At 42.2% G+C, this 23,275-nt stretch overlaps 1 protein-coding gene across 10 annotated transcripts in view; it reads right to left on the reverse strand.

Annotated features, from left to right (window-relative positions):
- Positions 1-23,275, reverse strand: part of LOC140457050 (spectrin beta chain, non-erythrocytic 1-like) — a 300,358-nt gene that overhangs the window by 171,609 nt on the left and 105,474 nt on the right. For 5 of the 10 annotated variants that reach the window (XM_072550996.1, XM_072551001.1, XM_072550992.1 and 2 more), the window contains one exon: positions 11,404-11,509. The exons of the other annotated variants lie outside the window; for them this stretch is intronic. In XM_072550996.1, coding sequence (XP_072407097.1) covers positions 11,404-11,509 — 106 coding nt within the window. The remainder of the gene's footprint in view (positions 1-11,403; positions 11,510-23,275) is intronic. 10 annotated transcript variants of the gene reach the window in all.

Below are 23,275 nucleotides of genomic sequence, written 5' to 3' on the forward strand. Positions count from 1 at the left end.
AGGGGCGATGTTTTTACAGAGGGTGGTTCGCGTGTGGAATGAACTTCCTGACGGAGTGGTGGATGTAGGTACACTCACACCATTTAAAAGACATTTGGATAAGTACATGAATAGGAAAGGTTTGGAGTGATATGTGCCAGGTGCAGGCAGGAGGAACTAGTTTAGTTTGGGATTATGTTCGGCATGAACCGTTTGGACCAAAGGGTCTGTTTCCATGCAGTATGACTCCATGACTCTATGACCCCCACTATCCTGTGCCTAGGAATTGGTCATTACAATGGTTAAATGGGAAGATCTCAATGAGCAAATTGTGCACCATTCATCAAGTAAACGAAGTCTCAACAGCTTCATTTAAAACACATCAGGTATTTGTCCAGTAATTTTGATGAGCCATACCTTTAACCGTGCTGCCCAAGATGACAATACCAAAACCTGTTGTTTTATTGTGTTGGCAAAACTAGTTTTACGAGTCAGGTGTAAATGCAAATCAGACAGCTCATACTGCTCTCCTCCAATTCAAACTAAACAAAATAGTCAACCTGACAGCATATTTTTATATGGGGATGGGTTTCTTAGTTCATCAGGTATCTGGCTGAATAACACAAATACAACACTTTTAATTAACAAATCTATATTATCTTAAGAAATCAGACTGTGCTATTCCTATTTACACAAACCTTTAATACTGTGGGTCAGCAAAGACTCCTCACTCTTCTTGCAAGATTAAAAGGAATGTATTTTGTTTGTGTGTGCACAGTGTAAACGGAGCAGCTGATTTGAACATTCAGCAGTTGTTAAAGATTGGGTACTAACCATAGAACTGCAAGGAATGTTTAAGCCCTCAATGTTTCACAAGGATGTTAATCCGATAAGAGGACTTGGATAGTATCTAGAGGTCAAACGTTATGCATTATGTGCATACATAAACAGGGCGCGTGTGATTGAGACAAAGACAGGGAGACAAATAAAAAGAGAGAGAAAGAATAGAACAAGTTTTCAAACTTCTGTTCACATTAGCATTTTCCACAATCTCAAGCTGAGACACTAAACGAGTATTTTGCATCAGTGTTTACTGTGGAAAAGGACATGGAAGATATAGAATGTAGGGAAATAGATGGTGACATCTTGAAAAATGTCCATATTACACAGGACGAAGTATCGGATGTCTTGAAATGCATAAAAGTGGATAATTCCCCAGGAAATGATCAGGTGTACCTGAGAACTCTGTTGGAAGCTAGGAAAGTGATTGCTGGGCCCCTTCCTTAGATATGTGTATCACTAATAGTCACAGATGAAGTGCCGGAAGACTAGAGGTTGGCTAATGTGATGCCACTATTTAAGAAAGGTGGTAAGGACACTGGATAGACCGGTGAGCCTGACATTGGTGGCGGGCAAGTTGTTGGAGGGAATCCTAAGGGACAGGACGTACATGTATTTGGAAATGCAAGGATGGATTAGGGATAGTCAACATGGCTTTTTGTTTCACAAACTTGATTGAGTTTTTGGAAGACGTAACAAAGAGGATTGATGAGGGCAGAGCAATCGACATGATCTAAATGGACTTCAGTAAGGAGATCAACAATGTTCCCCGTGGGAGATGGTTAGCAAGGTTAGATTTCATGGAATACAGGGAGAACTAGCCATTTGGATACAAAACGGGCTTGAAGGTAGAAGACAGAGGGTGATGGTGGAGGGATATTTTTCAGACTGGAGGCCTGTGACCAATGGAGTGACACAAGGATTGGTGCTGGGTCCACTACTTTTCGTCATTTATATAAATGATTTGGATGTGAGCATAAGAGGTATAGTTAGTAAGTTTGCAGATGACACCAAAACTGGAGGTGTAGTGTACAGCAAAGAAAGTTACCTCAAAGTAAAATGGGATCTGGATGTAAGTTTGCTCACTGAGCTGGAAGGTTCATTTTCAGACGTTTTATCACCATTAGGTAATATCATCAGTGAGCCTCCAGATGAAGCATCAGTGGCATGGCCCACTTTCTATTTATGTGTTTAGGTTTCCTTTGGTGGGTGATGTCATTTCCTGTCATGATGCCATTTCCTGTTCTTTTTCTCAGGGGGTGGAAAATGGGATCCAAGTCAATGTGTTTGTTTATAGAGTTCCGCTTGGAATGCCATGCTTCTAGGAACTCTCGTGTGTGCCTCTGTTTGGCTTGTCCTAGGGTGGATGTGTTGTCCCAGTCGAAGTGGTGTCATTCCTCATCTGTATGTACGGATACTAGTGAGAGTGGGTCATGTTTAGATTAGATTAGATTACTTTAGATTAGATTACTTACAGTGTGGAAACAGGCCCTTCGGCCCAACAAGTCCACACCGCCCCACCGAAGCGCAACCCACCCATATCCCTACATCTACCCCTTACCTAACACTACGGGCAATTTAGCATGGCCAATTCACCTGACCTGCACCCGGGTCTCTGGCGCTGTGAGGCAGCAGTGCTAACCACTGTGCCACCGTGCCGCCGTGTTGTTTTGTGGCTAGTTGATGTTCGTGTATCCTGGTGGCTAGTTTCCTGCCTGTTTGTCCAAGGTAGTGTTTGTTAACAGTTCTTGCAAGGTATTTTGTAAATGACATTAGTTTTTGCTTGTTGTCTGCATAGGGTCTTTCAACTTCATTAGCTGCTGTTTTAGTGTGTTGGTGGGTTTGTGGACTACCATGATGCCAAGAGGTCTGAGTAGCCTGGCAGTCATTTCACCACACACTGCAGCACAGAGGAACTACGTAGAGTATAAGAAAATCACCTATGCAGTGTATTCAAAAAGAACTGATACCCAATAAACACAGTCTACCAATTTCTCAGCAACAAACCGAAATAAGCAGACAAAACACACCCAGAAACCCTAGCCACTCTCCCTTACATAAAAGACATCTCGGAAATAACTGTCAGACTACTCAGACCCCTTGACATCATGGTAGCCCACAAACCCACCAACACACTAAAATAGCAGCTAATGAACTTGAAAGACGCTATACAGACAACAGACAAAACTAATGCCATTTACAAAATACCTTGCAAGAACTGTAACAAACACTACACTGGACACATGAAAATGAACTAGCCACAAAAAGACATGACCCACTCTCACTAGTATCCTTACATATAGATGAGGAAAGACACCACTTCAACTAGGTCAACACACCTATCCTAGGACAAGCCAAACAGAGACATGCACAAGAATTCCTAGAAGCACAGCATTCCAAGCTGAACTCTATCAACAAACATATTGGCTTGGACCCCATTTTCCACCACCTGAGAAAAAGAACAGGAGATGACATTACCACATGAAATGATGTCACCACAGAAAAGGCATCACCAATGCAAGGAAACATAAATACATAAATAGAAAGCGGGCCATGCAACCAGTGCTTCATCTGGAGGCTCACTGATAATGTCACCGAGTATGGTGACAGAACATCTGAAAACGAGAACTCAACCTGAGCTCCAAATCTTCTCAAAACTTGTGAGTACAATGGGATCTTGATCAGATGGGCCAAAGAAAGGGCTGAAGAGTGGCAGATGGAGTTTAATTTAGGTAAGTGCAAGGAGCTGCATTTTGGGAAAAAACGTCTTAGCAGGATTTATTCACTTAATGGTAAGGTCCTGGGGAGTGCTGCTGAACAAAGAGACCTTGGAGTGCAGGTTCATAGCTCCTTGAAAGTACAGTCACAGATAGATAGGATAGTGACAACGGCATTTGGTATGCTTTCCTTTATAGGTCAGAGTATTGAGTACAGGAGTTGGGAAGTCATGCTGCGGCTGTACAGGACATTGATTAGGCCACTGTTGGAATATTGCGTGCAATTCTGGTTTCCTTCCTATCAGAAGGACGTTGTGAAACTTGAAAGGGCTCAGCAAAGATTTACAAGGGTGTTGCCAGGATTGGAGGATTTGAGCTATAGGGAGAGGTTGAAAAGGCTGGGGCTGTTTTCCCTGTAGCGTCAGATGCTGAGGGGTGACCTTATAGAGGTTTAAAAATTATGAGGGGTGTGGATAGGATAAATAGACAAAGTCTTTTCCCTGGAGTGGAGGAGTCCAGAAGTAAAGAGCATAGGTTTAGGGTGAGAGGGGAAAGATATAAAAGGGACCTAAAGGGCAGCTTCTTCCTGCAGAGGGTGGTACATGTATGGAATGAGCTGCCAGAGGAAGTGGTGGAGGCTAGTACAATTGCAACATTTAACAGGCATCTGGATGGGTATGTGAATAGGAAGGGTTTGGAGGGATAGGGGCATGTGCTGACAAGTAGGACTAGATTAGGTTGGGATACCTGGTTGGCATGGACGAATTGGACTGAAGGGTCTGTTTCTGTGTTGTACATCGCTATGACTCTATGTCCTAAAGTCCCTGAAAGCCAATGGAGAATAGACATTCAAACAGCAGGGGATGGGTATTGGATTTCAGGTGCTTTAACATGATTAATGTACACCAACATGATTTCCAACCTATGTAGATGGAAAATCACACAGACTACAAACTGAGCTTGGTACCCAAATCCTGCCTTGCACATCCCTGTATGAAGGATATATTGCAGAATGTATCCTCCTAACTGAAAATAATAAGGTAAGATTCCAAAACGCAAACAAAAAACCAACTTGATCGTCTTCATAAAGTCAAAGCGTGGCTGTTTGATAACTGGATTTATGGTAGAGAATATAGAATCAGAGAATCCTATAATACAGAAAGAGGCATTTGGCACCAATTCCGCACCAACTTTCCAAACAGCGTCCCACCGAGACTCAGCCTCCACCCCCCCACCTGTCCCTGATACCCTGAATTGCCCATGGCTAATCCATCTAGCCTGGACATTGCTGGGCACAATGGACCATTTAGCATGGCCAATCCACATAAGCTGCATATCTTTATATTTTGGAAGGAAACCGGAGCACTCAGCAAACTCCACACAGACAGTCACTCGAGGCTGGAATTGAACCCAGTTTCCATGAGGCAGTAGTGCAAACAACTGAGCCACCATGCCACCCAAGTATATGAGGAAATAGCACTGCTTAACTCAGAGTGATTATGTGAATAAGAAACCTTTGCATGATACTGTTTATATATGGGGAAAGAGGAGAAGAGACGAAGGACTGGCTGCATGTCCATCTACACTACAATGACTGGCAGCAAGAAAAACAAGACAGTCAAGGTCTTTTTCCTATGGTGGGGCGGGGGGTGGTGTCAAAACCAGGGAGCATATTTTTAAGGTGAGAGAAGAAAGTTTTAAAAAGGAAAGGAGATGCAAGCTTTTTTTTAAACACTGAGAATGGTTCATATGTGGAATGAACTACCAGAGGAAGTGGTGGATGCAGGTACAGTTAGAACGTTTTAGACATTTGGATAATTACATGAATAAGAAAGATTTGGAGATATGGGCCAAACACAGGTAAGTGGGACTGGTTTAGTTTTAGAACATGATCGGCAGGGTCTAGTTGGACCAAAGGGTCTGTTTCCATGCTATATGACTCTATGACTGTAGTTTCTCCACCATGATAAACACCAACTTATTTTTTAAATTAATTTTTAAAACTGTGTTTTGCTAGCTAATATGACCAGCATGTCGAAGTGCTCCCAAGCTGTGTTTGATCCTACCTGGCTGATGGTGAAAATATATGTTGGAGTTCTGCGCTTCAAATCAAACGAGACTGAGTCTGGTTGTTGTTAAGTTAGTTTAGATGCAGTACTTTATAAATGCAAAGGCTAACATTTGTGCTGTTTTTCCATTACTGCTGCCGCATCCCAATTATATCCCTGTTTATGTCTAATAATTCTCCTGTGTCATGCTAGTTAGTGCATGTGTGTTGTCTTCTCCCAATATCTTGTTGAGTTTGACTTAAATATATCTTATGATTCTAACCCACTAGCTACCTGATGAAGGAGCAGCCTTCCAAAAGCTAGTACTTCCAAACAAACCTGGTGCTGTATGATTTTTAACTTAAATTTTGAAACACCTGTACAAAGGCCAGTATCCCGTCACCAAGACACCCTTTATTTACTTGTGCGCAGTACACTGACTGGTCAGCCAGCTCAGAGTCAGTCCTGTCAACTGAGGAGAAACTAAGTGCCCTTTTTATATTGGTCAGCCAGGTTAACAAACCCATCAAGGATCTCGTAGTCAACAGGATCCATCTGGTTCCAATCACTACAAATTTGTTTTAAATCGTAACCCCAATGCAGCTATAAAACATGAAAGCAGGGACTGAATGGTAAATTCTTTTTGGCAAAACAATGCTACAGGTAGAAAACAGTAACAACTTGAAGAGTGACGTTGCGAAGTAAACTTATCAGTACCAGGACTGATCTAAACTGAGAAGTGAAGTAATTTCTCATTGGTACAATGTTGCGCCTACATGCATGGTGCTCCACCTAGTTGTACCATTGGTCACAACTGCAACCTTTTCAATTTCTTTTTCTGATCCAAGCTGACATCATAACATACTTCTGCATAATTTTGTTTCAGGGTATATCAAGCTGCAAAGCTAAGATTAGCTAACAGGGGTGATGATGGAAGTGGGACGGAGAGGGCAGTAGAAGAGTAAACTTCAAGGGATAGCCGAATTTGTAAGAAGGGAACAAAGCTAAAACCTGTAGAATGTCATACCAACCTGTCTGTTCCTAAGGACAAACTGGGAACAGGTCAGGCAAGTAGCCAGACGTGGAGGTCATTGTGGGTGACAAAAAGTCCTGAAGGAAAATGGAACGGTTCGTAAATGTTACTTTTTTCAATGGTTAATGTGAGGTGGGAGGGATGACCACCCTTCATGATGTCCTCATCAATAATTCTGCCTCTGGATGTCTCCCAGAAACAATCTTCATCCACTGAAAATTACTGTGAGAATTTCAGACGAAGGCAAGATTGGACTCCTATGATATGCCCTCTGTAATCAAACTGTCTGTCACACATGGTTTAGATTTTACATGAAGAAAAGGGTATTCTTTAAATGAGGAAAAATAAACATGCTGCAATCATGTGCATTTTGCTCATTTTAATCTGTTGCCCAATTATCATGGCTTGGTCTGAAATCAAGTTTATGAAATCACTTCCTTGTGTCTTTTCAAGATTGAGAACCCTAACCTCCTCAAGTCTACTCTCAGACCTCAGTTTCATAATGCTAAGGTCAGTCTTGTGCCTCTTTACCATGCCTCTTCCAGGATTTGACAGCCAGTTTATCCTGAGGTTTACCATGAGATAAGTGCTACCAGCAGCTTCCAAGCTGGCAACAAGACACAAACTATACTTGTGTATCAGGAAGATTAGCTGCAATGAAGAACTTTTGTTTAAAAAATCAGATCTACTTGTCATTGGTAAACTAATAGAGGACTCACGTTAATCACTTAATGATATAAGAACACTGCCCTAACTAACTGCCAACTAGTGGAGGGACAGTTTGCAAATAGTTGGATCTCAAAATGCTGCTATCTGAATACATAAATGGTTAATGCATTCATACATAATGATTTACAGCAATGTAATTTCAGTACTTTGCATTTTATCAATGAAAACAGCAAACGGAGAATTATCTGAGCAATTTCTATAAATGTTGTGAGTTACAATCAGATGTTATAGTAAATACCACAAGCAGCCACAATATCGGAGCTGTCAATGGAAAATCTCTTATTAAGCCTACTCAAGAGTATGTAATGAAAGGGTTAAGCTGCTTGCTTTTTGATCTCACACAGCATTTACAATCAAAAATGTGTGTACAAAGCTGTATTTACTGATTCTGAATGTCCTGTGCCATCCAGAAACCTCATAAGTGCCCCGAAGCACCACTAGTCTGTTATCTACAGCTAAAAAGACATTCCTACAGCTAAAAAGCTATTTAAGAATTCTTAACGCACGTATGTTGCTGGGTAAGCAGCTCAAGGAGGCAAGGGGAAAGAAACCAGGAAAAGTATGGTCATATAGTGGAAATGAAACAATATCTTCATTTTCTTTTGTAATTTCATTTTCCTGACAATTAAAAGACTTACACAGTGCACTGAAACCTTAGGTCTCTCAGAAACATCTCAAAATAAATTGCAAAGAGATGACTTACTTTGTACAGCAGTGACTGGTTACTTAAGTCTTCCCTGCAAAAAGCAACAGATGACCATTTACTCTGTTAAGAAGGCACTGCAATAAATATGCACTCTTTTTTTAAAAAAATCAAACTTTTTAAATTTGATTTTGTAAATCTGTTAATGGTCACCTCTCAGCCTCCAACGCTCCGACAAAAATTGCAGCAGCTTGTTCAGCGTCTGCCTATACTAAAAGACCTCTTTTTAAAATTTTTAAATTTCTCTATATTTTCAATGTTACATTTCCTGGTTTGCCCATTACTCATCTTTATGTTACCATCTCTGCAACATCATCTGAAAATGCAACATTATTTTCCACACAAACACTGAAAACATCTAGCTTTACTTCAACTCACTCGACTTCTCCAACATCTCTAATTTGTCATTTTACTTGATTGGTATGAAGTAGTGATTGGACAGCCATGATGCCATCTCCTGCCCTCTGTGGAAAATGTTCCAAGGAAAACCAGTCTCTTTACAATTTAAGTTTTGTTTTTGATCTTGAGACAAGTTTCTACTCTTATATCCAATCCAGTAGCAAGACTACCTAATGGCACTTTCAAACCATTACCTATCTCTGCCTTTACTTTAGCTGAAACACTCATCCAGATCATTACCACCTCTGGACCTGACTTTTCCAATGCCTCACATTAACTGCACTTTAAAAAATTGACGTCATTCAAAACATCACTGCAGATATATCTTACAAAAGGTTCCTGACCTATATTGACCCCTATTCCATCAATTATTTGATTTTAAAATTCTCAGACTTTGTTTTCAAATCCCTGCATGATCTTGCCCTTTCGTACTTCTGTAACCTCCTTGGTCTCTACATCTCTCCAAAATCTGTGTTCCTTACAATTTTAAAAAATTAATTCATAGGATATGTGCATCACTGGATAGTGTTAAGATTAAGTATTACTGGAGCTGCATTCATCCAGGAAACTATATTTCTCAAACACAGAATCCCTACAGCGTGGAAATAGGCCATTCAACCCATCAAGTCTGCACTGACCCTCCAAAGAGCATCCCAACCAGACACACCCACTAACCTGCATTTCCCATGACTAATCCACCTAGCCAGCACATCCCTGGGCAATTTAGCATGCCCAATCTACATAACCTGCACATCTTTGGACTGTGGGAGGAAGCTAGAGCACAGGAGGAAACCTGCGCCAATATGGGGAGAACATGCAAACTCCACACAGACAGCCACCCGAGCAAGGAAATGAACCTGTGTCCTTGGCATTGTGATGGCTGAGCAGCCATGGGGGAGTTAGAAGATGAGTTATATAATTCTTAGCTTTTTTTCCACAACAAAATCACTCCACCACTATTGGCATTGTCTTCAATTGCCTAGACGTTAAACATTGGAATTCTGTCCATAAATGTCTTTACCTCCCTACCCTTCTTACCTCATTTGAGATGTTCCTTAAAATCTAGTCCTTTTACCAAACGTCTGTTGAACAGCTGCAATATCTCATACAAAACTGTGTCAAATTTAATTTGGCAATGCTTCTGTGAAGCACTTTGACATGTTTTAATTTGTTAAAGGTGTTAAATAAATGTAAGCAATTTTGTTATTAAGAGGGCAAACAAATGTAAACTACAGACTGGGATAAGGGGAAATAATAAATCACAAATTGTACCCAGCAAAATAAAACCTGCATATATCATCATCTCTAAGAGGCTTTACCAAAGGGTAAATCAAAATTGTAACATGTATTATTATTTATCAAACCATAAACTTTAATTCAGAGATCTTCATGACTTACAGTAATTTTAAGTCTGTGAAACAGAGCATACAGTAGGGAAGGAATCAATATGTCAAACATGTTCTCTCACTCATCCAGATGCAGTGCATCAGTAAGTTTATTTATGGGTGCAGCTCATTGTGGAATACTGACACAACAGCAACTGGCATTACAAACATGAATCACTACAGCTCAAAAACAGTCAAGTACAGAGGCATTGGTAGGGTTGTTAAAAAGACATATGATGCGTTGGTGCTTATTGGTAGGGGGATTGAGTTCCGGAGCGACGAGGTCATGCTTCAGCTATACAAGACACTGGTAAGGCCGCGCCTGGAGTATTGCGTGCAGTTCTGGTCACTGCATTATAGGAAGCATGTGGAATCTTTGGAAAGGGTTCAGAGGAGATTAACTAGGATGTTGCCTGGTATGGAATGAAGGTCTTACGAGGAAAGGCTGAGAGACTGAGCTGTTTTCCTTGGAGAGAAGAAGGTTGAGAGGTGACTTAATCAAGAAATATAAGATAATGAGAGGGTTAGATAGGGTGGACAGTGAGAGCCTTTTTCCTCGGATGGTGAAGACTACCACAAAGGGACATAGCTTTAAGTTGATGGGTGATAGATTTAGGACAGATATCAGGGGTAGTTTCTTTACTCAGAGAGTAGTAGGGGTGTGGAACGGCCTGTCTGCAACAGTAGTAGACTCGCCGACGTTAAGGGCAATTAAATGGGCATTGGACATACATTTGGATAATAATGGAACGGTGTAGGTTAAATGGGCATCAGATTAATTTCACAGGTAGGCACAACTTCGAGGGGCGAAGGGCCTGTACTGTGCTGTAAAGTTCTATGTTCTATGCATGGTCTCTGGCTATTAACTGCATTTCATAACATAGCTAGAATCAAACTCCAGGAACTGACAGAATTACAGTTTATGATGCTACATGCACTAAAATTCTACTATTCAGATGTGCAAGCCAAGTCAAAACAGCATTGTCTGATATTACCAATTTCAGACGAGGAAATTTAAAGTAGTCAGCAACCCAAATAATTAAACTTGTCCTATTCATTCAATCAAGCAAATGATCATACCGAGTTTTTCAGCATCATAAGCTAGCAGCTCCAGCACAATATTAAAAAAAAGACTGCAATTATGCAAACACATAAGAGCCAGTCCCACATGCTTACTCAGTCTGTCTCCATATTTAAAAAGTGCTGAAGGAGCCCACAAAGGCCAGTTTTCCGATGGGGAGCAGACTACTTGCACTGATCTCTTGAAACAGATACAGGAAAAGAAGCTTCTGGAGCACTAATAAACCACAATACTCTTTGCCCACGCTTCGACCCACATCAAGCATACACATGGAAGTCTTGGAACAGACTGAAGCAGTAAGAAACTGAATTGCCAGACAAAAACTATGAGGTAAAACTACAGCAAGCAACTTCCCTTCATTTCTCAATCAGGCAGGCACTGCTTAAAGGTACAGCACCTCTGTCGCTTGACTACATGTTTACAGAACACAGTATTATGCACACTCTGTTGCTGGTGCCTGAGAAGGAAAGGCGGGAATCAAAATCTTACCTTGCAGCTGCTTGAATCTTCCCTCCAGGACACTGGAATACTGTGTTGAGTTGACAAATGCCGCTGGTGACAGGGGTGGTGTCATGGATCTCCTCTGTACCTCCATCTGATCAAGTTAAATCAAGAAGGTTTCAAATGTGAAATAAAATATAAAAAGTGAGGTGGGGACAAAACAAAAGTGAATCCCCTTGAGTCTGAAAACTAGGATCCTTAAATCTCGCCACTGGATCTTTCATACGATCAACATCAGCAGCTCTTTGGTCCAAAAGCAACACGATGAGAACTTCAGCTACAACTCTGTATGTGAAAAGAGGACTCCCTCTGGCATTTCTCCCCTTTTATTTGTGGCCTGACTTCAAAAAGCTTTCTCAGCCACAAACACAACCAAAAGGTCGCCCAAACTTATCCAGTAGTCGCTGCTTCTTTTTTTGTTGTTTTTCTTCAAGTTCCAACTGAAGTGGACATTCCCAAACTCTGGGAGTAAAAAGGAATCAAGAATCCTCTGCCACCAGTACCCGAGAGAACTTTTGTGTTCCAAGCACACACCTTCGTTGAATATGCAAAAGACTGCTCCCTCCACCCAGCAGTCTAGTGTACTCAGTTATTACATCACTGAGCTCATTATCATAGGAGTAAGGTAGCCTGGATCAGTCCATTCTACAAGGTGCATGGGGGAAGGAGGACGAAGAAATAGTTACTCAGGTACACTTTGTAATCGTAAGATTGCACTATAACCTTTGGCTGGAAAGTTACTTCTGCATCTGTGATGCAGCCTTTACATAAAGTACTAAATATTTGCAGTCATTCTAAGACCGCCCTACAATTTAAATGAGCTGATAACACCTTGTTGTGAAAGGCTGAATATTTTTGAAATGACAGCATCACAAATATCAAACCCAGATCAGACCGCCCAAATCTTCTGAATTTGGCAGCTTTCCTGTCTTAGTTTCAGTCTCTGTTGTTTTTGACTTCCCCCCACCCCACAACTCCGCCTCCAAACTCTCCTCCCTGCACTTCCTCTTTGTGATCACTTCAACACATATGCCTGCAGTTAGCAGGGTGGTGAAACGGGCTTTGCAACATCTTTAGTCACCACTCATTTTTCTCTACAACAACCCCATTACCATCTCTTGGATAAGACAAATCTTTTACCCTGAGAGAAAACTTATTTGGCATTAATTTTTTTAAAAATCAGAACATAGTACTCAAACCTCTCACGGTAAATGCATGTTGTCTAATAAAAAGTGATGTAAATTCTTAGCGATATGCCTTCCGAATATCTATAGATCAGTTTCTGAATAGCTGTAATGTCACGGAATGTGGATCACCACTCATCTGTAACTAAACATGGCAAAGAATAAATGCCAGTAATATTTGGACTAGTTTAACAGTCCTTGAGCTCACCCGATGCCTTTGTAAAGCTACTATCTGGAGTGGCACTGAGCCACTGAACCAGGAGTCTAAGATTCAATCTCCAGCCTTTGCTAAATTAACCAATCTCAGACAGAGGTCATGCAAAGGTTTGTTTGTGGGCTTCAGGGAAGACAAAAAAATCATTCACGGCTGCCGGTGTTATTGAATCTCTTTGTCTTGGTTTCACTACTTTGCAAGATACTAATCGAATACAAAGAATAAATGAATTACAGCAATTCATCAAAATTTGGTTGTTTTAACTGATGTTGGGGTTTACGCACCGAGAATTACAAAGGGTCAAATCCTGTTCTTGTCTCCAGGAATCACCAGCAGAACAAACCAATGCACTCAGGTCAACGCAAACACTTTAACTCTAACAGAAATTCTGCTCATGTTCCAAAGTGCTGCTGCACAGAATAAAGTAAGAAATGAGAAATCTTAAAATTCCAGGGTTGGAGTCTTGTGCTATAGGGAGATGCTGATTAAACTGGGATTATTTTCTCTGGAGCATCAAAGGTTGAGGGGTGACCTTATAAAGATTTATAAAGATCTTTTCCCTGGTGAGGGGTGGGAGGGTCCAAAACGAGAAGGAATAGATTTAAGGTGAGAGGGGAAAGATGTAAAAGGGACCTAAGTAGCAACTTTTTCATTCAGAGGATGGTGCATAAATGAAGTGAGCTGCCAGAGGAAGCGGTGGAGGCTGGTACACTGACAACATTTAAAAGGCAGCTGGTTGGGTATATGAGTAGGAAGGGTTTAGAGGGATATAGGCCAAATATAGGACGAGATTTATTAGGATATCTGGTTGGTATGTACGTGTTGGACCGAAGGGTCTGTTTCCATGCTGTACAGCTCAAAGACTATAACTCTAACTCTCCTTCTGGCTGGGACCCAAGAGAGAATCATGAATAAATAGTTGGTTTTAGCTCAGTGAGATTGAGGGGCTGAGCAGAAAACAAAACTTATCCAAAAAGAACACGGAATATCATTATGGACTGCAATCAGGCAACTGAGACACATGTTCCACAAGTCACTTTAATTGTGACATTGACAGAGGCAAGGTAGTTGTCCAAAATCTCAGCTAGAGTCACATAATAACGTCTAAAACAATAAAAGACATTTTTTAAAAAATATATGGGGTCTGAAACTCCACTGAGTTCATGATGTTCATATTCATTTATTTGTGTAACATTCCTATGCACGCTCTTAACAGGTTAAAGTGTGATTAAAATGCCACAGGAATTATCATTACTTTAACCAAGTTAGAATCCGGTGGAACTGCACCAACCAGAAAGTATTTCTCTTCAATTCTAATTATCAACACAGGAGATTATACATTTACAGAGCATCAGATGTTACAGGATTGTGACCTGGAGTACATTTCAGAAGTTGGAAGGGACATTCAGTCTTCAAAGGGATTGCTGAAAAGCCAATTAAATTTGCTTGTTTTTGGTAGGCTACATCAATACTAAGTACAGTCCTTCACCAAACTTTGGCAAGCTACCAAGGTTGGAGAAATAGCTGTTTCAGATTTTAAAACTTCAGTGTATGTCAAGACATTATATATGCAAAGGTTTAAAGTTGTTCTGGTTGAGTGGTATGAACTGATTGCTGCAGCAAATCAGCTAAGGAGCATAAGAGGCGGCTCCCAATGCAAACCCAGTGTCAAATTATCATTGCACAGGATTAGACACACACCCCTTTCAGAAGAGATTCTGCAATATCATTCAAGACTGCCAGTGCTGGGCCTGTCACACTGGCGATACATGGAGTGGTAAATTCCATATCACCAAAGCAAAACAGCTCACAGATGTTTAAAAGTCGTATTTTGCAGCTTAGAGGTCTGGGAATCAGATTTTACAGAAATGGGGTGGATGGGAGCGAAGAATACGGAATGCGCTGCTGCCTTGGGCTTGTACAGGCAGGATAGTATTCAGTCCCAGCCAGAAAAGGTGGCATCCTCTCCCTCCAGCGACAGCACATATAATTGCTGCAGAGTTCCTCTCATCTCCAGAAAAAACTGGAATTTCAATTGAGTCCTAGCACCTGCTTACTTCACAATATATTGCTGAAAACCAGACTGCTGTTTGTTGCCTGTAAACCAGCTAGGTTCAACAGTTAAAAAGAAAAGAGCAACAATATTGAAACAGTTTGAAATTCCTCACCTATACAAATAAAATTCAAAAGATCATTAACTAGTTTTTTGAAAAAAATGCTGCCTATATTCAGTTTCAAATTCCTCACCTAAATAAATAAAATTCAAAAGAACATTAACTAGTTTTTAAACAAATGCTGTCTGTACTCAATTTTACACAAAATCACATGAATCTTAAATCACTACCACTACCTCCCACTTTTAATCCTCAATGTTTGAAAGCCTTATTCAGCCACATTCCTGTGGTCAACTGCGAAACAGGACAAACAGTCAAACTTCACAATCAATATCTAGGAGTAGATAATAATTCTGACAACACCACTGTGCCCTACACAACCAATAACAGATTTTTTTTTAAAAACGATATACTACACATTTCCCTCTTTTGGTCAGCTATTGCCAATCAATTGTGTTAACAATCGCCTATTTTTGGTTGACCAAGATCAGCATTCACTCAAGAATTACTCTTATAATTCAATCCACAGAAATTCTATAATGGTGTTTCATAGACCCACTGCCATTCAGGCTTAACTAATAGAGTGTGTATGGACATGGTCTAAGACACAATTGCATATCAGAGTCATAGAAATGTACAGCACGGAAACAGACCTTTCTGCCCAATTTGTCCATGCTGACTTGCTGTTGTCACTTTAAAAAATGCCTTGCTATCTATACTCATCATCCCTGACAAGTTCTACTTGCTCCCACTTTCACAATTTGTTCTCAAATCTCTCCATTTTGCCCAAATCCACAGTGTTCTGGTTGAGTTTAATCCTCTTTAGCAGTAATCTCACTGCAGTAATTTCAAAGAACAATATACTTGTTCTTTGAAACTCTCCCATAATCACTTTGCTTCAATACGTCCTTCTTCCTGCAAAGGCCTCCAAAAACATTACTCTCTTTGAACCACTATTTGCCCCTCATATCTTTTTTAAATCTCTCTCCTCTTAAAAATATGACCTCTAATTTTGAAATCCCCACCCGAGGGAAAAGATACCTGCAATTTACCTTATCTGTGCCCCTCATGATTTTATAAACTTCCATTAGTCATCTCTCAACCTCCTACGCTGCGGTGAAAAAAGTCCCAGCCTATCCAGCCTTTCTTTATAACTCAAACCTTTGAACCACTATTTAGCTCTTCCCTCTCCACACCAGTCACATCTCATCTCATATGAAGACATTCTGCTTTCTAAATGCAATATATATTGCTGGGTGTGCACACCACATTGTGTGTTACAACACTGACTACACAGCCCGATGTTTAATTTCTGATCTATGGGTGAACTAACTGATCTCACAGCTTTGGCTTCACATCTGTGGCCATACACTCAGTGAGTCTTCACAAATTTCCACAATGGGGAGCTCACGATAGAGCTGTCACAGGAATGTGCAGCAATTGCAGTAGTATCCTAAATGGGTCACCTCTTTAGTATCACAAGAAAATGTAACTGCTGTACGGTATCATATGCTTACCCAATGTTCCTACAGTCAAAAGGTTGAAGGCTTTACAATTTGAGATTCTATGCAAGTATCTACACTTCAAAACGTGGCATTTTACTTATTGGTTGGCTGATGTACAAATATAACACCTGGCATGTCATCCATGTTACAGCAAGACTCAACCAGAACAAGACAGAATCAAATGACAACCCAACAGGAAGATAAACGATGACAATGAAGATAAACCTTGGAGTTGGGGGCATATGACAGAAATGCAATACTGCCACCCCATGCATGGAGGCCTACAACAGCTACTTGAGGTTTACTGTTTATTCAACATTGTTTTTCAAATTTGTGCCTTGATTTTTCTTCAATGCCTTTTGAGATAAATGTCAAGTTTTTGCTTACTATTTATTCCAACTCAACCAAATTCTAAGGATTTTAACTTTTCCTGTCTTTTTAATGCCAAACATTGTAAACTTCTACAACTTTCACTTGTGTACAAAATCAAAGTCCTGCAAGTGCTAGAAATTTGAAAATTCTGTATTCCTGCACTGTAGAAAGTGCTGGAATAACTATACAGACCAGGCAACACTGGGCACCAATCTGAAACATCAAATGGATTTTCCCATCCTCAGGTAATGTATTTCACTAACTGAGATTTATGGTGACTAGTCTGCCATGGCTTGGGGGCAACTATTCTCACAAGGTCTTCCATCTTCACCTCACTCATTGTGGAATGGGCAACCTTGTTGTGGAATTCCCTAGCAGGAGAGACAGAAATTTTCAATGCTGCCAGAGCCTTCCAGAGTTTATGCCACTAGCAGCAAATTTAAAGCCCAGCAGCCTACCACTTCATATGTTCCAATCCAAGAACTGGCCCTCACACTGTTGCCCTATACCACAAACCCTAAGGAAATGGCCCAGAAAAGCAAGTTTTCTCCCCACATTATCAATGAAGATCTGGAGGTGTTCGTTGGAAGGATGGTGGAGAGGAAGGCAGTACCTTTTACTGCAGATTGCCAAAAGAGGCCATGTCACCAGATACAGCCAACTCAGATAAAGAGAGCAGATTAGGTCAGTGTTGTATCCCAAGTTAAAGAGACTACGTGTAAGTGTACGAAGAAGATAAATCATCTTCTATATTCCATAAAGATAAGTGTCATGAACTTCTCTCTGTTACCACACACTCACAGGGACCGCACTCTAACTCTAGACTAACCAAGGATCATAAAATATAACTCTCACAATTGCATGCATAGCAACAATTCATCAGCCATCAACCAAATCATCCTCCCAAACTACTCTTCCTATACTCTGTGCGTGATACTCACTTTTTGAAAACACCTCACCATCTCCTGTGCTCCTGCACCACAATCATCTACTCTTCCACACACTTTCATCATTGAACCTGGGAGTACCCTAGTAAGTTACTCGACCTATTTACAGTTTGCTGGCACAATCTTGTAACCACATCACTACACCACTGACATTACTCCACAGCTGGCCGATCAAGAAATGCCCTGAGTCTCTAACACTCAGAGGACTGCTGGAGACCAGGCACCTGCTCAGCCCCAGGCAGGAGATGATTTCAAAGTCTCAGATATTAATGATTATATCAAAATGCACAGACAGGCACAGGAATAGCCTACAGGTTTGTCAGAGGCACTCAGTAAGTAAAATCAAAGAATGGAGGAGTTTATCAAGGTTGCCAGTACAATGCTAGCTCCAGCATGTGTGTGTCTCACTGCCTCCAAGAAGAAGTTGATGATCCCCATGGAAACCCAGGTCTGGCACACTAGGTCTCTGGCAGATACACAAAAATGAACTGCGCTCCATTATTCTAGTCAAAATTGCTCAGGTTCAAAGGCAAGATAAGAGGGGACAAGGGACTTCTACTTCACTCCAGCTGCCCCCTTCTTTTCAGGATGATGGTGTGATACCAGAAGGTACAATATGAAGGAGAAGAAACATACGGGTTGACTAGAAATGATTTCTCACAAGATTACAGGGGTATCCAACCCCTCCACTTCCTCTCTATCCGTGATGCTAAAGTTTGCAGAAATCCAAGCCAAGCAGGGTGACCCTAAATCTGGGCAAATTACTCTCATCAGGCCGAGCCCTCCAGGTGAAAACAGTTCAAGTTCTTCAAGTCAACTACTAAGTAGACTCTTTCCACCTCAGCTTCAGAAGTCAGGACTGCAGTTTGTTGTAGAGAGAAGGAGAGGAAGAAAAATCATACTGAGGACACAAAAGCAGAAACGGCATCGGCAAAGAGGGCCCAGCAGCAAAAGATGGCACCTAGAATTGGCAATCTCCTTGACTTCCACGGGCAGTGATGACCAAGCGGTGGCAGAAGGGGATCACAGCAACATTGATGTGATGGGCCCAATGCCGAAAGATGCGGTTGTTTGGTCCAGCGCAGGCGATGGCAAGGTGGCGGCAGAGGAATATCGACCCAGCGGCAAAAATGGTGCTGAAGATCAGGAACTTCAATGTTGATTGGGTCCCGTATAGATGGTATGGAAGTTATTCTGGCAATTATGTAGTTAACTTAGTGCTGCAATGTATGCTCGGGATCATGTTACAGGGCTCCAGTAATAGATAATGGTAGTGCATTATGATAGGCTAGTTAAATCACTGGTAGATGAGCTAATGCTGAAGATGATGGTGTTGTAATGTGATAGGTTAAGTGTGATGGAGGGAACCAGCGTGGTAAACAATGATTAGTTCAGAAAGATTTAGCAAGCCAGCATGATTGGCTATGCTAATATTATCAGATAAGCGCGGGACCAACAATTGTATAAACTGGAGGAGAACAAAGAGCTTGTGGGGAGGCAGGGAAGACATTTTGCTGGCTCCCACAGCTTTGATTTTTGCCAGATTAAAGTTTAATTCGTGAAGAATTTCCTACGTCTCCTGGTAATTTTTTATAGAACATTGAATAATTTTTCCACAACAACAGCAGTGAAGCAGTGGTGGAAGAATGGCAGCCGAGGCATTGTTGATGGTGATGAGCTGGTTCAGGACAGATGAGCATTATACAAGATAGTATAGAACCTGCAAGAGGCAGTGCTTTGTGCAACATTTCTTGACAGACCACTGTGTCATGATGGAGAATGGATATGTGGACTGCCCTTTGGACATTCAGAACCACAGATGAGTTACATCACAGAGGGAGGTCATTTGCATCTGCACGCACACAAGGTAATGATGCTCATTTTTATTATATTCTTACTGTAAAATACATGTGACAATAAAATCAAAATCAAAGGTGGCACAGGTGACACATAAAATTGAAGATAATCTTGCACTTTTTTGTAAATATATCTGAGCTTGTAATCATCACTGTTGGACGAGGTTAAATTAAACCCATGTGAGGGATGAGAGGTCTCTTCAGATATTCCAAAGATGAAAGAGGTTGTAATGGCCAAGCATTGCTCACCTCTTACAATCAAACAACTCCATGACTCCAGATAGCCTCAAACATCATAAATCCTTGAACTGTGGTGTTGAGGACTGCAGCCATGTTTTTGTACTTTGATGTGGATGCTAAGGTTAAAACAATGTGCAGGGATTATGCTAGCGTCTGGCCTGCACACATCATCCCAAACTTACCTTTGCTGCAAGTAAAAGTTTGTTCTATACATGAACTACTCAAGGGAGCACATTGCCATTCAATGTTGTGAGCCTGCACAAGTCCAAAGCCTACATCAGAGCAGATCATTCTCAATGTTAAGATGGGATGAGGATCTTCAGTTATAAGGACAGATAGAAGAAGTTGAGGCTGTTCATCTCAGAGAAAAGAAGGCGAAGAGGATATCTAAAAGAGATTTTCAAAATCATCAATGGGCTAGATAGATAGGGAGAAACTGTTCCTGCTTGTAAAAGCAACAAGAATAAGATGGCACAGATTTAAAGTACAGCAAATGATGCAAAGATGAAAAAAGGGCGACCTTTTCACTCAGCAAGTACTGAGGGCATTCGGTGCACTGCTTGAACATTTGGTGGAAGTAGGTTCAACTGAGATATTCAAGAGGACACTGGTTGATTATTTGGACAAAAATAATGTGCAAGAGTCTGGGGAAAAGTATGAGATGGACATGAGGTAATGATGTAAAAACAATGACTGCAGATGCTGAAAACCAAATACTGGATTAGTGGTACCAAACCATCATCTCCCAGACCATACAGAACCTCATCACCTCAGGAGATCTCCCACCCACAGCTTCCAACCTCATAGTCCGGGAACCCCGCACAGCCCGGTTCGACCTCCTTCCCAAGATCCACAAGCCTGACCACCCTGGCCGACCCATTGTCTCAGCATGCTCCTGCCCCACTGAACTCATCTCTACCTACCTCGACACTGTCCTATCCCCCCTAGTCCAGGAACTCCCCACATACGTTCGAGACACCACCCACGCCCTCCACCTCCTCCAAGACTTCCGTTTCCCCGGCCCCCAACGCCTTACCTTCACCATGGATATCCAATCCTTCTACACCTCCATCCGCCATGACCAGGGCCTCCAAGCCCTCCGTTTTTTCCTCTCCAGACGTCCCCAACAGTACCCTTCCACTGACACTCTCATTCGTTTGGCCGAACTGGTCCTCACCCTTAGCAATTTCTCCTTTGAATCCTCCCACTTCCTCCAGACCAAAGGCGTAGCCATGGGCACACGTATGGGCCCCAGCTATGCCTGTCTCTTTGTTGGCTATGTAGAACAGTTGATCTTCCGGAATTACACCGGCACCACTCCCACCTCTTCCTCCGCTACATTGATGACTGCATTGGCGCCACCTCGTGCTCCCGCGAGGAGGTTGAGCAATTCATCAACTTCACCAACACATTCCACCCTGACCTTAAATTTACCTGGACTATCTCTGACACCTCGCTCCCCTTCCTGGACCTCTCCATCTCCATTAGTGACGACTGACTTGACATTGACATTTTTTACAAACCCACTGACTCCCATAGCTACCTGGATTACACCTCTTCCCACCCTATCACTTGCAAAAATGCCATCCCGTATTCCCAATTTCTCCGCCTCCGCCATATCTGCTCCCAGGAGGACCAGTTCCACCGTAGGACACACCAGATGGCCTCCTTCTTTAGAGACCGCAATTTCCCTTCCCACGTGGTTAAAGATGCCCTCCAACGCATCTCGTCCACATCCCGCACCTCCGCCCTCAGACCCCACCCCTCCAACCGTAACAAGGACAGAACGCCCCTGGTGCTCACCTTCCACCCTACAAACCTTCGCATCAACCAAATCATCCACCGACATTTCCGCCACCTCCAAAAAGACCCCACCACCAGGGATATATTTCCCTCCCCACCCCTTTCCGCCTTCCGCAAAGACCGTTCCCTCCGTGACTACCTGGTCAGGTCCACACCCCCCTACGACCCACCCTCCCATTCTGGCACTTTCCCCTGCCACCGCAGGAACTGTAAAACCTGTACCCACACCTCCTCCCTCACCCTCTATCCAAGGCCCTAAAGGAGCCTTCCACATCCATCAAAGTTTCACCTGCACATCCACCAATATCATTTATTGTATCCGTTGCTCCCGATGTGGTCTCCTCTACATTGGGGAGACTGGGCGCCTCCTAGCAGAGCGCTTTAGGGAACATCTCCGAGACACCCGCACCAATCAACCAAACCGCCCCGTGGCCCAACATTTCAACTCCCCCTCCCACTCTGCCGAGGACATGGAGGTCCTGGGCCTCCTTCATCGCCGCTCCCTCACCACCAGACACCTGGAGGAAGAACGCCTCATCTTCCGCCTCGGAACACTTCAACCCCAGGGCATCAATGTGGACTTCAACAGCTTCCTCATTTCCCCTTCCCCCACCTCATCCTAGTTTCAAACTTCCAGCTCAGTTACTGTCTCCTTGACTTGTCCGACCTGCCTATCTTCTTTTCCACCTATCCACTCCACCCTCTCCTCCTTGACCTATCACCTTCATCTCCTCCCCCACTCACCCATTGTACTCTATGCTACTCTCTCCCCACCCCCACCCTCCTCTAGCTTATCTCTCCATGCTTCAGGCTCACTGCCTTTATTCCTGATGAAGGGCTTTTGCCCGAAACGTCGATTTCGCTGCTCGTTGGATGCTGCCTGAACTGCTGTGCTCTTCCAGCACCACTAATCCAGTATGAGGTAATGATGCTCATTAAACAAGCAGTCCAGGTGCAAATGAACTCCCTCTGTGGTGTTAACATGTCTGTGATTCTGAATGTCCAAAGGGCAGTTTAAATATCCATTCTCCCGCATAGCACAGTGGTATGTCAAGAAAAGCTGCCCATAGTACTGCATCTTGCAGGTTCTATACTATCTTGTATGATGCTCAAACATTTCAGGGTAACTATGCACACTCTGAAACAATGATGAAAGAGTCAAATGGAGACTCCTCAGGATACCTTCTAAACTAAACTGAGAGATTTCAATGCACAACACTTTGATATGATATGCTGATGGCAGCCTTAAGAGCTACCTAACCTTAATGCCATGTGATATTACTGCACTGTCTCACTGACTTGCTACATTCACCCGAGTGGTCAACAGGACATGAAATGTTCAGGTACTTAAAAATGGGATCACCCAATGATTGAAGCATTTAATCAGATGAATAACTAAACAGTTATTCAGCAACAAGTATTGATATCATGATCCATATATCCTTTGCATTGGGCAGGTTCTGCTTGTCATATAACCCCAAAATCTTAAAAATTAAAGGTTACAATTCAGTTCATTCATCCTGGAAGCAGTTTCAAAGAGATTATCTCCGGCTTCTTGCACTCAATATTGCACTGCTCTGTCATTCTGTTTTGGGAATGACCCTCCTGGTCAATACCCTGATCGC

The sequence above is a fragment of the Chiloscyllium punctatum genome, chromosome 31 (assembly GCF_047496795.1).
Source record: "Chiloscyllium punctatum isolate Juve2018m chromosome 31, sChiPun1.3, whole genome shotgun sequence".
Lineage (NCBI taxonomy): Eukaryota > Metazoa > Chordata > Chondrichthyes > Orectolobiformes > Hemiscylliidae > Chiloscyllium > Chiloscyllium punctatum.